Here is a 15,521-nt window from a genome sequence, read left to right on the forward strand (position 1 = left end):
TCCTTCGCCACAAAAAACGTTCATTTCAAATCTTCAACCGAATAACAGTCATCGCGCGACAACGTCGTCCGTAGCGCTGTCATGCATATTCTGTAGTTCCCAATTTGACACATGCAGTAACGCTGGCGCTGTTGTCAAAATGCGAGACGCAGCGCGAACACGACAGCAGATGGTGCTAGTGTTACTAACGTAAAGTACTGGATGATTCCGATGATTTTATTGAAAATTTGTTCGAAGTGTTATGTCTGTTAGTCTGTGCGTGTACTATGAAGACACATAACACATGTGACACTACTAGATTTCTATTATGAACGAATTTCAAGCAAGTTGTCCGGTAGGAACCAGTTTATTGTTTTAGCATAATAATCCACACTGAATAAAACTGCACTAATAATAAACTAAGCACGCCTTAAACCTCAATATGTCATCCCCCAAGCACCTATATTACTTTAGATTTATTTTTTTCTTCTGTACATCTACCACAGCATCCCCCATCTAATGAATTCTCGCAGATATCCAACGGTTTATGATTTGGGGTCCATTCACCAAGGCTTTTGTTGGCATAGAAATCCATTGGATACGCTTCACTTAACGTATGTGTCGCCGATAAGCTATTCTCCTTTAGAGATTCTGGTTCTTTTATGCTGTTGCTCAACAAGCCATGATCGTTGTCCAGTTTCCACTGAGCATCTCCGAGGGCAACAGAGAGTTCGTACGGTGTCAGTAATGGCTTTGGAAATGCTGTCCCCCAATCTATAGAAAGCCGTGGACAAGCGACCTGCCATGGAGCACATATAGAAAATGTTTAATTAGAAAAAAGTAACCAGTGAACAGGCAAGCAGTGTACGTAATTTATGAAAATAGAAAACAATTTATGAAAATAGAAGACACAAAAATTAAATTAGTTCTCGTAAAGTAACCGGTGAGTTATCGAACACTCTATTCTGTTTAACAGATATAAATACACTGCCGCTGTTCGCATAATAGCCTATGTAAAAGTTGCGAGTCCTATGTAAATTTTGCGAAAATGGGTCAATTTTGGCATGTTTCTTAAAGAAAAGTCATCAAAAAAGTATGGTTTGATTCCCACAATCTCGATTTTAATGCCTACTCTTGTAGAGAAAAAACAAGAAAACATAGGACTTTTACATAGGACTGTTTTGCGGATAGCGGCAGTACATTACCTGAACAAAAGCATCAACATCCTTGAACAATTCCAGCTTGCTAGGGAAAATCTCCGAAAGCAGTATAATCACCGCTTGACGGTTGTGGTATTTTAATCTCTTCTGCAAATGCGCCATAACCTTGGTAGAACCTTGCCGACCTAGCGTTCCTAGAATCAATCCAAACTTCTGCGCATTCCGCCCGACATCAATCGCTTGTTTCCTATTTTTTCGCATTTCGGCATGATCGTAATATTCCTTGGTAAACTTTTTCTCGTAAGGATCATACTTATATGCGGCTAGCATAGGATTAGAAATCATCGCTGCTTCCAGATGAAATCGACCATCGCCCAAATAGATCAGCGCTCGTTCATCGGTAATCCGCGGAGCTGTACAGCCTAAAACTTCTCCTGGACTTAAAGGTTTGAACTGTGGTATCATAACATCGTAATGCAAATCACGAAGTTCCTTTGCAACAGCATGTAATGTTGCTACAAATTGTATAGTGCTGACCAGAGCTAGTTTGCGTTCCTTTGGAAAATTAACCTTTACACTTTCAATAAAGTGTAGAGCATCTATTTTAACGTCGACAAAAACGTATAGAACTTTTATCCCAACTGTTTGATCGACTGGTATTAGGCAACTGTGTCCGTAGTGTACTAAAAGTTCGGCGCCTAGCGCCTTGGCCGTATAATCGTCGACACAACAAGCACCATACGTAACATCTCCCATGACGATTGTGTCCGCGTCAGTAAACCTTTCGATGATATCGCTTATCACTAGAGAGAACATCAATAAACCTTAAAAATAAGGAATATTTAATATTGCCATTCACTTGACTAAAACATTCACTGACCTTCTGGCAATTGCAGTGCCACTCGTTTTGCCTTCATTTCCCGAATTCGCCAAATTGTTTTGTGAAACTCAAAGTTATAATTTGCTGGAAGCACACTGATAGCTGCATTGAGCTCTGGGTCATTGAGCAATGCTGGTGGAATTTTATTTATCACCCTGGTTGTACCTTTGAATACCTTCCTCACTGGTTTAGCTTTAACTATCTTCACATCCGATGCAACAATTACAGGTGTCTGAATATCCACAGCAGCCATATCCGATATTGTTGATTCTTGGTAGCTAATCTTCATAACCTTAACATCTACAGCTGGTGGTGAATATATCAACAAAGGTATTTATCAGTCGATCGCGTTGATTCCTTGATACACTTTCCTAACACTGGGAAACCGCAGACGATATGCTACGTGACCAACCACACACGAGTAATGACCGACTGACAGTAATGTGTACGATGTAAAAAAAAACAAACAGTTGAAAATTGACAACTTCAAACAAAGGAAAAGAATAAAAATAGAGTAATAGTTTACACACTAACAAAATATTGCGCATTTTACCTCTCAATAGACTCAAAGCAAAGTAAAATTTTTGTCACACCAAAAACCAAAATACGCTCACACTGCCCGCATAATCAATAACCATAACAACATGCTTAACAGCCTATTCGGGATACTTGTGTGAATTCGCCCAACAAGAAACGTACCCAACAAAATCGTGAAATATTTCATTTTGTTGGGTAGCTGGTTTTGTTGGTTTAAATCCGGATTCATATATGCTGCGTGATTTTACCCTCCGGAACAAAGCCAACAAAAACGAAATATTTCAACAGAAGAAAGCATAGAATGCAGCGCTAATGGTGGGCAGCACTGAAACTAAAAATGTGAATTAAACCAACAAAATTGATAAGAGATCAAACTTAACAACTAATTAATACGCAAGATAGAGCAATATAATGAATTGGAAATGTCAGTAGAATCCAAGAAATGTTGCAAAATATTGAGTTGTTCGGCCCAATTGACATTCCTGGTCACCAGGGTAGATATGGAAAAATTCAAGATTTTTCGATTTTTCCCCATATAAGCCTCCCCCTTATCGCATATAGCAAAAGTCTACCTACTGATAGGGAAATCTAATCGATTAGAGATGTTGACTAGGACCCTAGGCATATTGGAAAATATTGAGTTGTTCGGCCCATTTGGCATTCCTGGTCACCAGGGTAGATATGGGAAAATTCAAGTTTTTTCGATTTTTCCCCATATAAGCCTCCCCCTTATCGCATATAGCAAAAGTCTGCCTACTGATAGCGAATTCTAATCGATTGGAGATGTTGACTAGGACCCTAGGCATATTGGAAAATATTGAGCTGTTCGGCCCAATTGACATTCCTGGTCACCAGGGTAGATATGGGAAAATTCAAGATTTTTCGATTTTTCCCCATATAAGCCTCCCCCTTATCGCATATAGCAAAAGTCTACCTACTGATAGGGAAATCTAATCGATTGGAGATGTTGACTAGGACCCTAGGCATGTTGGGAAATATTGAGTTGTTCGGCCCAATTGACATTCCTGGTCACCAGGGTAGATAAGGGAAAATTCAAGGTTTTTCGATTTTTCCCCATATAAGCCTCCCCCTTATCGCATATAGCAAAAGTCTGCCTACTGATAGGGAAATCTAATCGATTGGAGATGTTGACTAGGACCCTAGGCAAGTTGGAAAATATTGAGTTGTTCGGCCCAATTGACATTCCTGGTCACCAGGGTAGATATGGGAAAATTCAAGATTTTTCGATTTTTCCCCATATAAGCCTCCCCCTTATCGCATATAGCAAAAGTCTGCCTACTGATAGGGAAATCTAATCGATTGGAGATGTTGACTAGGACCCTAGGCATATTGGAAAATATTGAGTTGTTCGGCCCAATTGGCATTCCTGGTCACCAGGGTAGATATGGGAAAATTCAAGATTTTTCGATTTTTCCCCATATAAGCCTCCCCCTTATCGCATATAGCAAAAGTCTGCCTACTGATAGCGAAATCTAATCGATTGGAGATGTTGACTAGGACCCTAGGCATATTGGAAAATATTGAGTTGTTCGGCCCAATTGACATTCCTGGTCACCAGGGTAGATATGGGAAAATTCAAGATTTTTCGATTTTTCCCCATATAAGCCTCCCCCTTATCGCATATAGCAAAAGTCTACCTACTGATAGGGAAATCTAATCGATTGGAGATGTTGACTAGGACCCTAGGCATGTTGGAAAATATTGAGTTGTTCGGCCCAATTGACATTCCTGGTCACCAGGGTAGATATGGAAAAATTCAAGATTTTTCGATTTTTCCCCATATAAGCCTCCTTATCGCATATGACAAAAGTCTACCTACTGATAGAGAAATCTAATCGATTGGAGATGTTGACTAGGACCCTAGGCATGTTGAAAAATATTGAGTTGTTCGGCCCAATTGACATTCCTGGTCACCAGGGTAGATATGGGAAAATTCAAGAATTTTCGATTTTTCCCCATATAAGCCTCCTTATCGCATATGACAAAAGTCTGCCTACTGATAGGGAAATCTAATCGATTGGAGATGTTGACTAGGACCCTAGGCATGTTGGAAAATATTGAGTTGTTCGGCCCAATTGGCATTCCTGGTCACCAGGGTAGATATGGGAAAATTCAAGATTTTTCGATTTTCCCTAATAAGCCTCCTTATCGCATATAACAAAAGTCTGCCTACTGATAGGGAAATCTTATCGATTGGAGATGTTGACTAGGACCCTAGGCATGTTGGAAAATATTGAGTTGTTCGGCCCAATTGACATTCCTGGTCACCAGGGTAGATATGGGAAAATTCAAGATTTTTCGATTTTCCCCATATAAGCCTCCTTATCGCATATGACAAAAGTCTGCCTACTGATAGGGAAATCTTATCGATTGGAGATGTTGACTAGGACCCTAGGCATGTTGCAAAACATTGGGTTGTTCGGCCCAATTGACATTCCTGGTCACCAGAGTAGATATGGGAAAATTCAAGATTTTTCGATTTTTCCCCATATAAGCTTCCTTATCGCATATGACAAAAGTCTGCCTACTGATAGGGAAATCTAATCGATTGGAGATGTTGACTAGGACCCTAGGCATGTTGAAAAATATTGAGTTGTTCGGCCCAATTGACATTCCTGGTCACCAGGGTAGATATGGGAAAATTCAAGATTTTTCGATTTTTCCCCATATAAGCCTCCTTTTCGCATATGACAAAAGTCTGCCTACTGATAGGGAAATCTAATCGATTGGAGATGTTGACTAGGACCCTAGGCATGTTGGAAAATATTGAGTTGTTCGGCCCAATTGACATTCCTGGTCACCAGGGTAGATATGGGAAATCTGATCGATTGGAGATGTTGACTAGGAACCTAGGCATGTTGAAAAATATTGAGTTGTTCGGCCCAATTGACATTCCTGGTCACCAGGGTAGATATGGGAAAATTCAAGATTTTTCGATTTTTCCCCATATAAGCCTCCTTTTCGCATATGACAAAAGTCTGCCTACTGATAGGGAAATCTAATCGATTGGAGATGTTGACTAGGACCCTAGGCATGTTGGAAAATATTGAGTTGTTCGGCCCAATTGACATTCGTGGTCACCAGGGTAGATATGGGAAAATTCTAGATTTTTCGATTTTTCCCCATATAAGCCTCCCCCTTATCGCATATAGCAAAAGTCTGCCTACTGATAGGGAAATCTAATCGATTGTAGATGTTGACTAGGACCCTAGGCATGTTGGAAAATATTGAGTTGTTCGGCCCAATTGACATTCGTGGTCACCAGGGTAGATATGGGAAAATTCAAGGTTTTTAGATTTTCCCCCATATAAGCCTCCTTATCGCATATAGCAAAAGTCTGCCTACTGAAATTGACATTCGTGGTCACCAGGGAAAATGCACCCGAAACTGCGACTCCGTCGGTTGACTAGGCAACGCAGTCCTAGTAAAGGAGCATGTTAAAATCAATATACTACATACATCAATCATGAATTGAATATGAACCGGGAAAACCGGCAATGACCTAGCCGACGAAATAAGTACGACGATTTGGATTCTGCTGGATAAGCTAGAACCCCGCCACTTCGGCATCATTGCGCTCCAAGAGCTTTGTCGAAAAGGAAGGACGGTACGAAATCATTTGAAATGGTTTATATTATCGAAATAGGGACATCATCGTCAAAATATTTATTTCGAAGTATCGTTGCTTTTAATATGTTGGTATTTAGATGCTTAACGTCAATTATTATGTAATGAGACAAGAATAACATAATTTTGGTAGGTTCAGGTTTCGAGGCATGGAAACTGGAAATGCTCTCATTCATGGATCTCATGATTCTGACAGATATTCGGGAACATATTTGTAATAAGTTTCTCTTTTGTCGATATCACTATGACTATTTGGGCAGATAGTGCTCCCGAGAAAGCTCACCGAGCAAGAGACCGTGGATCTTGGATCACCGGGTCGGCTTGCTGCGGGGTAATCGGAGGGACTACGCGCGAAAAGTTGTGCAAAAAACTATTGGATTCCTAGGAGGTTTCTTTTGACCTTAAATGGAAAAACTGTTCATTTAATCTTTACTTTGTTTAATTACGTATCTAAGGGGGTGCGTGTGTGGGGGGGGGGGGGGTGGCGCTAGCGGATCACTCTTCTTCTCACGGTACGTACCGGCTACTTCGAAGGGTTCTGGTTCTGCTGGGCTGCGTTGCTGTTGCTGCGATGCTGCGTTGCTGGTTGCGGGGGAGGGGGAAAACTCGTTGCTGTTTTACGCTGCTCTAGTATGATGACCAAAATCGCAATGGCGGATGCGTGGTTTGGCGGGGAAGCAGGTTCTACAGCGTCTTCCTTCTTTGACTCAATCGATGGGCCACGGACGAGACCGTATTGGCGCCACCGAGAAGGGTCCTCCTTTACTATCAGGGCCAGTTGTCCGAGGATTCCGCGGGCTCGTCGCTGCCCGGAACTCCTTTACGGTTAGACGTAGGCGGATTTCACCACCTAGGCCGACTCGTGTGAAGTGAGCGAACGACAAAATCGCAATGGCGGATGCGTGGTTTGGCGGGGAAGCAGGTTCTACAGCGTCTTCCTTCTTGGACTCAATCGATGGGCCACGGACGAGACCGTATTGGCGCCACCGAGAAGGGTCCTCCTTATTATCAGGGCCAGTTGTCCGAGGATTCCGCGGGCTCGTCGCTGCCCGGAACTCCTTTACGGTTAGACGTAGGCGGATTTCACCACCTAGGCCGACTCGTGTGAAGTGAGCGAACGACGAACGAATAAAATATTCGTTTTGGTGAAAAAACAGAAAAAAAGGTCCTACTCGGACATAAACTATTAGCACGTCATAGCTAAAGTGGGGTGGTATTCTTTACCTGAATGCACTCTTTCTTTGGCTGATATTCGGTACTCACTTAGCTTTTTTATATTTTTTTCTAAATCTCTACTCACTTGCTTCTTACACGAACGCTGCGGTACTTCTGATCGTTTGGCGGTTTTTCAACTCTTGATTTCCCTCCTTTCACCACCCACCATTTTCTTCCCTTTTCCTGTTACTTTTTGATTGCCCGGCGTCACTCTTTTTTTCAGGGTCGGCAAAATGCGCTCAAGGAGGCTTACCTTCCAATGTAGCTTCAATTCAGTCACAACCTAACATCGAAAAGCTTAGCTTAGCTTGACTGACTGCACATATCAATGGTTGCACTCCGTGATTGATCCGAATCAGTAAAATTGCACAGTGAATCAACTGAATGGGGCTGGGAGTCACCGACCATTCTCATTGTACAAGTTTTAGTGACTCAATACTTTAAAGGATCAATAACAACGCCGGCCACGTCCTTGCAATCAGGTAGGAAGAGGGTAGGGATGTAAGTGTGACCCTTGCTATTTGGAGACCGTGTTTATCTCTGCATCTCCACAAAGGTCACGGGAAGGAGGTGTTGCTAGTTGGGAAGGGTAAGTTGGATCAAGATTCACCTTGATAAGTGATGCGATCATACATTCACTCGTCGCTTTTGAAATATTACCGGTTTATTCTCCGTTCGGTCGGCTGATTAGAAATGCAAATTTGGTTTATTTATATTTGATAGCGGTTTAAACTAGCAGACATTAGTAATGCTGTAGGGACCTGTAGCCGGCCCTGGTCGATCCCTAATCAGCGTGCAGCTTAAGCGCCACTCCGTTAGGAGACTGCACGCCACGCTATGTTTGCCCGGTAAGACTCCCCTACGGGTCAGTCAAAGTTGCCATAAAGAGAAGGAATCAGGATCGGACCAGATAGGCTAATAAATTTAAGGCTCCAAAAGCGGGTAGAAAACCCTTCTATCAGCCGGCAGAAATTTTCAACACCTACGTAAACGCATAGAAAGCTTGCGGTAAGGAATCACCCATACCTTGATGATATCATCACAGGCAAAGTCGCTATTTGCCGCTAGACGGCGCAAACATCTCGAACAATGAGCTTTGCTCGGCATTCAAATTCCGCCACGCGGAAGACACAACGAACCGAACTACACGAATACGAATGACGTGAACATATTAGAACGTACTAAATCCTTCCAGTAAACACATTACATCATTTGTTTAACTAATCAAACCGATTATTGGAGACAACAAAGGACAGGTTTGTATTTTATATTACTAGCATGCTTTCATGTGTGTTGTATTGGTATAGAGCAAGATCGCGCCAAATCACCGATGGTCGAATATCGACCATTTTTGATTTGAATGAAACTTTGCACACGTATTTGGCTTAGCAAACTGAGCATTTTCCACAGATGGAGCGATTTTTTACACCCATGAGTTACATTCTAAAAGGGCGTATGCCTTTTGGCATAGGTTTTATTCGAAGCATTGTAGCCCAGAAACCGTTGGTCGTATAGAAAAACTGTCTGAGAATGAGTAGTAGGGAATTGAAAATGCACCATAAAAAAATCACCATAAAATAAATCATCAGAATACAAATATTTTGAAAAATGTTTAAATTAGAATTTTCATAAAAAATTAATCTACCATAAAAAAAATATTTTTCATTTCTCCATCCTGGACTTTTTTTTTAAAGTTGCGTATTAACGTCAAGTTTCTTTAAAAAAAAATAAAAGAAAAATTCAACTCTTTTTTTTTAAATTGAAATTTAATGTTTATTTTTAATTTTTTTTGGTCAACAAATTTTTTTTTGTACAGTGTATATTTTTTATGGTGCATTTTCAATTCCCTACAACTCATTCTCAGACAGTTTTTCTATACAACCAACGGTTTCTGGGCTACAATGCTTCGAATAAAACCTATGCCAAAAGGCATACGCCCTTTTAGAATGTAACTCATGGGTGTAAAAAATCTCTCCCCCTTTGAAAAATGCTCAGTTTGCTAAGCCAAATACGTGTGCAAAGTTTCATTCAAATCAAAAATGATCGATTAAATTTTCGCGTATTTCAGGCGATTTGAAATGATTTTGCTCTATATGTACTTAACTCTAGGCCTATCTTCTATTGTTCGTGTGCTTTTTCTCCCTACTGTGCTCGTGGACCCATGTGCTTTATATTTCAATCAGCTGCTTTATAATGAATCTGCAGTGACGTCACCGGCTTAAGCAAATGCTTGCACCCGGGTGTCTAATCTGGTAAGGTGGCGTTCATAAAAGTGGTTCTGTTATATTTGCGTGCACGCTAAATTATGCTCACCCTATAATTCAGGACACGGCGTTAGCATGCCGGTCACGGCCGACTTAAGTCGGGAAAACTATTACAGCATCTACAGGGCGTCCTTTAAGGAGGCTTATTTGATACAAAGAACGATACGACTCACCGAGACTGCTGCGACGGTCGCTGTTGTTGCTGCTATTGGTTGCTTCGCTGGATACTGCTACGGCTGGCTGCTGATGATGATGTGAGTTGCTTTGCTGGCTACGGCTGGCTGCTGGTGATGACGATCACATGTGGCAACGGGCGTGCGATCGGTCGGCAAACGCCGATGGGGGATGAACTGCGGCGGGGATAAACTCGCTTCCTTAGTCCGCTTACAGGGAGATATCTCGACCTGAAACGGACACTAGCTCACCGGAGGACTCCGGTCTACAGGATGTCACAAGATGATGCGGGTTTTGGGAATACCGCGAGTCTTGCGACGATGTAGCGCTGTCGGGAATTTCGTCCAATGGAAAAAAACCAGTGCGCGGTGCGCCTTTCGCTGTCCCTTTCCTCTCGTTCGTCGTGCAGATTTACCTATTCTGAACTTTCTTGCACACGTTTTGTATTTTAGCGAAACTATTGCACACTTTATCGACACTTCGAAATCTAATTTAAAATAAAGAAATTTAATACAACTCTACTACGTTCACATTATATGACTTACTATTAGAAACTCAAAGGAAAAACGCGGACAACAGACACACGCGCGACACTTCCGAAATGCTTGGCGGACTAGGACGAAATGAACGAGCAATGTAAGTCCTCAGATGAGGGAAGGTGATTCCGTACGACTTACAGGAAATACGTAATGTCCCGCCAACTTCTTCGGGTTACTTCGGAAATCTACGATTCTTTTGGCTGTTTCATTTTGGAATCTTAAATTGGCTCTATCTGTCCCTTTCCAACCTTTCTTAGAGGTTTCTTTAGAGACTATCGCGCTAAGTGAGACTGAACGGGATTGTGAGCGGCTGACACTTAGAGAGAAATTATGCGATGGGATTGCGACAAGTGTGCCGAAATAGCTAGCCTACATCTTGGCGCCAGCAGTTATGTTGATTTCGAAGTTACTAATAAATGCTACGGCTACAGACCACGTGCGTGTGTGGTTTACTTCACTAGAGCACAAAACTGCTCAACATCCCGATTTTGAACCGATTCCAACCAGCGTACAAATGCTGTTTGGGCCACTTCCAGTTAGTGGTTTATTTCAGTGTTCTGCTGAATGTTATGCTACAAGATGTGGTTCTGATTTACACCGACGTACAACCGAAAGGTCGTTCGTACCACTCACAAATTTGTGGTGTTTACTTGGGAGGAATGCGTCATATCATATTTGATTTTTGTTTATTTTTTCGACCGTATTAAACCAACAAATACTAAATCTGTTGTTGGGACTAGTGTTGTCTAGTAATTATCAGAAGTGTATTAGATTCTACCAAACCAACAACAGAAGATGCTGTTGGTGCCAGGCACACGTGTGCATGGTTCGTAACAAAAAATACAGTGAGGTATTTTTTTTTTAATTTTCAACAAAGATTTTTTAAACGAAGTGGTTTTTTTCACCGTTTTTGTCCATGCGTTAAACAGCTGCCATGAGTAACAGACTACTGTAACAGTTAGATATTTTTACACATTTTCATTTTTACACGTATGTTTACACTCTTATCTGTATCATCGGTGTAATGAACAAATTACTTTATTTAATACAAAATTTTCTATATATTTTGAAGGGAAGCCTATATATAACGAAACGAATCGAAATAATATTTGAATTGCCTAGTGTATCCGGAAGTATATCATCTACATTCACAATCATTATCTTTTTATACCACGATAGCCGTCTCCAGTATTACGACGATATACACTGGCCTTGTCTTCGTTGACGCGGGAGAATATTCCTATGAAATTCAAAAACTTGGCAACATTCATGAATCCAAAGCCCAAATATTAGACAAAAGTGCTTCAACACTATTTACAACATAAAATTCCCAATTTATCCTCGAAACGCCAAAGTAATCATGATTGGCTTTATATTTTTGAACTTGTGCCATAATGATCCTTGAACATATAACATATTTATCAAAAACTCTGCCTGGGAGCAGAGTAATTATTCAAAAGCTATAAAAGACATAAATAGGTATGGAGTTCAACATCAAGTTCGGTATTATATTGCACACAGATTCATCAACGCGAATGCACACAATTTCATACGATTAATATAATGTACAGCTCTTTATTCTTCATTCTCTAATGCAAGAAAGCAAGTAAAAAACAGCAATATCGTGTTGAGTTTCTCAAAATAGTATTCTCTACAAACTATCTTTAGACATTATCCTTCTTTTTTGCTTCCTTTAGCAATTAGCGACAGCGCGAAATTTGAATTACCCAATAGTTTCAGGATCAACACTCGAGAAGGAATCGTTCATCTCGGAAGCAACCCCCAGGAGTTATTAATTTGGCCCTGATTTCAGCCCTTTCCGAACACTGTGCCACGTCCACCTCTATCGCGTGGATCGGCCACCAAAATTAGAAAAAATTCACATCAGAATAGAAGAATAAATAAAATAGTAGGAGGGTGGTATCCAACATACGACCGCATAGTTGACGTAGAACTACAATAGTTTTATATTTCCCTTTGAGGCTCTGTTTGATTTGAGCTCGTTTTACTTTTAGCACGGTTCGATTTTGCACACATGTGCCAAAAACGAGCGATTATGTCTAATCACATTTCCTAGTTTTCTTAGTTCCAAAGAAGGGTATTTTGGTTCTTTATGTTGCCGAAGCGGATAACCGGAATCGGTAAAACGGTTCCTGGAATATGACCGGAACATATGCCGGTAATATAATGATCATGATCTAAGCAGTAGCCTCTAATTACTCGGGTAGTAATATCAAGTATCTAGGTCGTCAGCTTCAATTCATCAAGCGACACCTCAAACGACTTGGAACTAAAACTATTTTATTGGTGGAAATATTTATGAAAAAGGTCATGAAAAGAGAATCGTTCATTTTTGGCATGGTTCTATCTTGGCAACAGGAAAATTCTGCCATGTCTTGTTTGGCAAAATCGAACGGGGTCTGTATTTTGATTATTTATTTGTAGCACTCTATTTTAGAAGAAAAAAAATCACAGGAGGGTTGTGTGCAAGGCCACGACCGCAAGGTTGAAGTAGAATACTTTTAAACAGCTCTACTTACGGCTGTACATTAACCTACGGCCTAATGCGCACGGCCAACACAATAGAAAGGTGTTTTCACATTGAAAATTAGACACGGCTTTACTGGAGTAAGTGTTGGCAAACGCATCTACCGCTAATACCGCCGCTATCGTACGAAAGCGCCTCGTTTCATGTGGGGAATAATATCAACAACGAAAAATGACGCGCGTCTAAGCACACCCGAACTGTTTCGCCGTGCCGCTTCCATTTACTTTCTTATAACATCGGCCTCATGGAAGTACCGGCTGCACCTACCGCTGAGGCTGTTACCATACTGCTACTGGTACCCAAAACTATTAATTCTTCAAATCAAGTGTTTTATTTGTCCTCAGAAGAACAATTGGTCGGCGTGCGACCAGACCGAACCAAGCGCCAAAAACATTATTTCGAGTAATCGGCGATCAATGTTCACTCACCCCGTATGCTTCCAGCAAGCTGCTGCAGAGAAATTTTGTTATAATACCATTGTAAACTGTTCAAATGATTTCGTTCCTTCGTGAAATATAGGTTATCAATTTTAACATCCACTAGTGTTAAAAACTCAATTTTCAAAAAAATGGCGCTTGGTTCGGTCTGGTCGCACGCCGACCAATTGTTCAATTCCATATCGGATATAATGCAATCGCATCTCTGTAATATTACCGACAGTAATATTCTTCTGAACATAATGATCCAACTTTTCCATTAGAGGAAGTGCCGGCTGATGTACGGCAAAAATCTCGCCCGATCGCTCGCGTTGGCGTTCGTTCTCAGGCAGAGGCCTGAGACGTGGTGACCAGCCACAGGGCAAGTGATTTGTTTATTTTGAAGGCAGCCACAGGCGCGACCCGCTGCTATGGTCTGTTACTGCTGAGTGCCGATATCTGCTGCTGCTGCTGCTGCTGACAACGTTGTGGACGGTCCATCCAGTTCACCTTCCGACTAATGAATGTAGCTAGTTTTCCCAGAAACACTCTTTAATAGCCGAAGGGTGCTACGTAAAAGGCCACGCCTTTCAGTTCAGTTTTACCATTTCCTAATGTTCCTATGTAGCAGAACTTCCTGAGAGAAGTATTCTACTTCAAAATATTCTCTTCAACATTGATGAATATCTTTCATTTTTTTTTCTGTGTGGACTCAGTACTGCGACCAGAGCTTAGATCTATTGTGATATTGCCCAGGTGTTTTCTGTACTCGCACACTTACACACTTAATATTATTAGCAGTAACACTATTGAAGTAAGTGATACGCTTATCATTCATATCAGTGCTTGTGTGTAATTACCTTTCCGTTTCAAGCTTACTGCTCTACTATACCGAGCCACTGTCCATCCTAACAATATCGCCTAGTTACAATTCCCTGGAGAGAACTTTCATATGTTACTCACACCAGTTTTATTATAATAGGGCCTTTTTTTGATAGGAGGAGAGTCAACAGAGGTACTGTAGAATCCAAATTGAAGGGAGGGTACGTGGTGGGGAGCCTGGGAATAAACCCATGCTAAAGTCCTTTGACAACCAAATGGCCTGATCCTATTAAGATTTGAACCCACGACCACCCGCTTATCAAAGCGGACTCTGTAACCTTGCGGCTACGGAGCTCCCCAATACCTTTCATTCTAATACAGTCAATTTTCTTTAACCCGTAAAGACCCGGGACGGAACTTGTTTTTTGAAAATGCTCGTTCTCAGAACTGGACGGCCGATTTGGAAAAACTTGGAATTTTATTCAAGAGGAATAGTTGCTGCTCTAAAGTACGTTTTTTCATGGAAACCCGATTTTCTCAGTCTCTCACATTAGGTTTCAACTTAGCTCTTCAATTTTCAAGCTCTAAGTTTCTAGAGTAACGTCTTCTGAATTCAAAGATGGTGAAAATTTATTCTAGTATGCACAGATTTAGAGAAAAACGAGTTTGAATTCACTGCAGTATGAGTTCTTTTGAAAACTTGATTTTCTCCAAATCTGTGCATGCTAAATAAATCTTTAATCATCTTTGGATTCAGAAGACGTTACTCTAGAAATATAGAGCTTTGAAATTGAGGAGCTAAGTTGAAACCTACCGTGGGAGATTGAGAAAATCAGGTTTCCATGAAAATACGTACTTTGGTGAATTTGAACTCGTTTTTCTCAAAATGTTTGCATGCTAAAATAAATGTTTAATCGCGTATGGATTTAGGAGACCTTACCGCAAAAATGCAGAGCTTAAATTTTGGAGAACGGTTTTGTTGTTTGAATTTTTTTAAAAATACGCCACGTTCTCATAACTGGTAACTCCAGGTATCGATTTGATCCAGTCATACATTTTTTTTATAATTCATATGAAACGTAGTTTCTGGTCAACCCCCTACAGCCCCTTAATAGTCCACGTTGTTTATGGTCGTCTCTATACTCACTGTTTTATCATATTATTCATGTGGATTATTCGTAGATGCGCTACTGTTTATTTAACAGGTATTAAATTCAACTTTTTGTTTTTGGCACAATCTCACCCCATAGAAGGGGTGAGATTAGGCCAAAGTTCATTTAATTTTAGCAAAATTATAGTTTATTATAACTTAACCATATTTGCGGCAGTCGTTACCTAA

General features: G+C 40.9%; 1 protein-coding gene across 2 annotated transcripts; it reads right to left on the reverse strand.

The window, feature by feature from the left end:
• Nucleotides 1-324: 324 nt before the first annotated feature.
• LOC129721376 (2-(3-amino-3-carboxypropyl)histidine synthase subunit 1) lies at nucleotides 325-2,591 on the reverse strand. Of its 2 annotated transcripts, XM_055673885.1 has the most exons (4): nucleotides 2,573-2,591; nucleotides 2,020-2,451; nucleotides 1,185-1,963; nucleotides 325-778 (listed from the first exon to the last, which is right to left on the reverse strand). In XM_055673885.1, the coding sequence occupies exons 2-4, from the start codon at nucleotides 2,306-2,308 to the stop codon at nucleotides 440-442; spliced, it is 1,407 nt and encodes a 468-aa protein (XP_055529860.1). In that variant the 5' UTR covers nucleotides 2,309-2,451; nucleotides 2,573-2,591; the 3' UTR covers nucleotides 325-439. The 2 variants fall into 2 exon arrangements, with proteins under 2 accessions (XP_055529860.1, XP_055529861.1); XM_055673886.1 differs by lacking the exon at nucleotides 2,573-2,591 and having other exon boundaries at nucleotides 2,020-2,467.
• Between the last annotated feature and the right edge of the window lie 12,930 nt (nucleotides 2,592-15,521).

This window comes from Wyeomyia smithii, chromosome 2 (genome assembly GCF_029784165.1).
Source record: "Wyeomyia smithii strain HCP4-BCI-WySm-NY-G18 chromosome 2, ASM2978416v1, whole genome shotgun sequence".
Classification (NCBI taxonomy): Eukaryota; Metazoa; Arthropoda; class Insecta; order Diptera; family Culicidae; genus Wyeomyia; species Wyeomyia smithii.

Coding starts and splice junctions, on each gene's coding strand:
- LOC129721376 (XM_055673885.1), bottom strand. CDS start 2,308: ATGAAGATTAGCTACCAAGAATCAACAATATCGGATATGGCTGCTGTG. Junction 1,964..2,019: donor GGCACTGCAATTGCCAGAAG/GTCAGTGAATGT, acceptor CTTATTTTTAAG/GTTTATTGATGTTCTCTCTA. Junction 779..1,184: donor ATGTTGATGCTTTTGTTCAG/GTAATGTACTGC, acceptor GCTCCATGGCAG/GTCGCTTGTCCACGGCTTTC.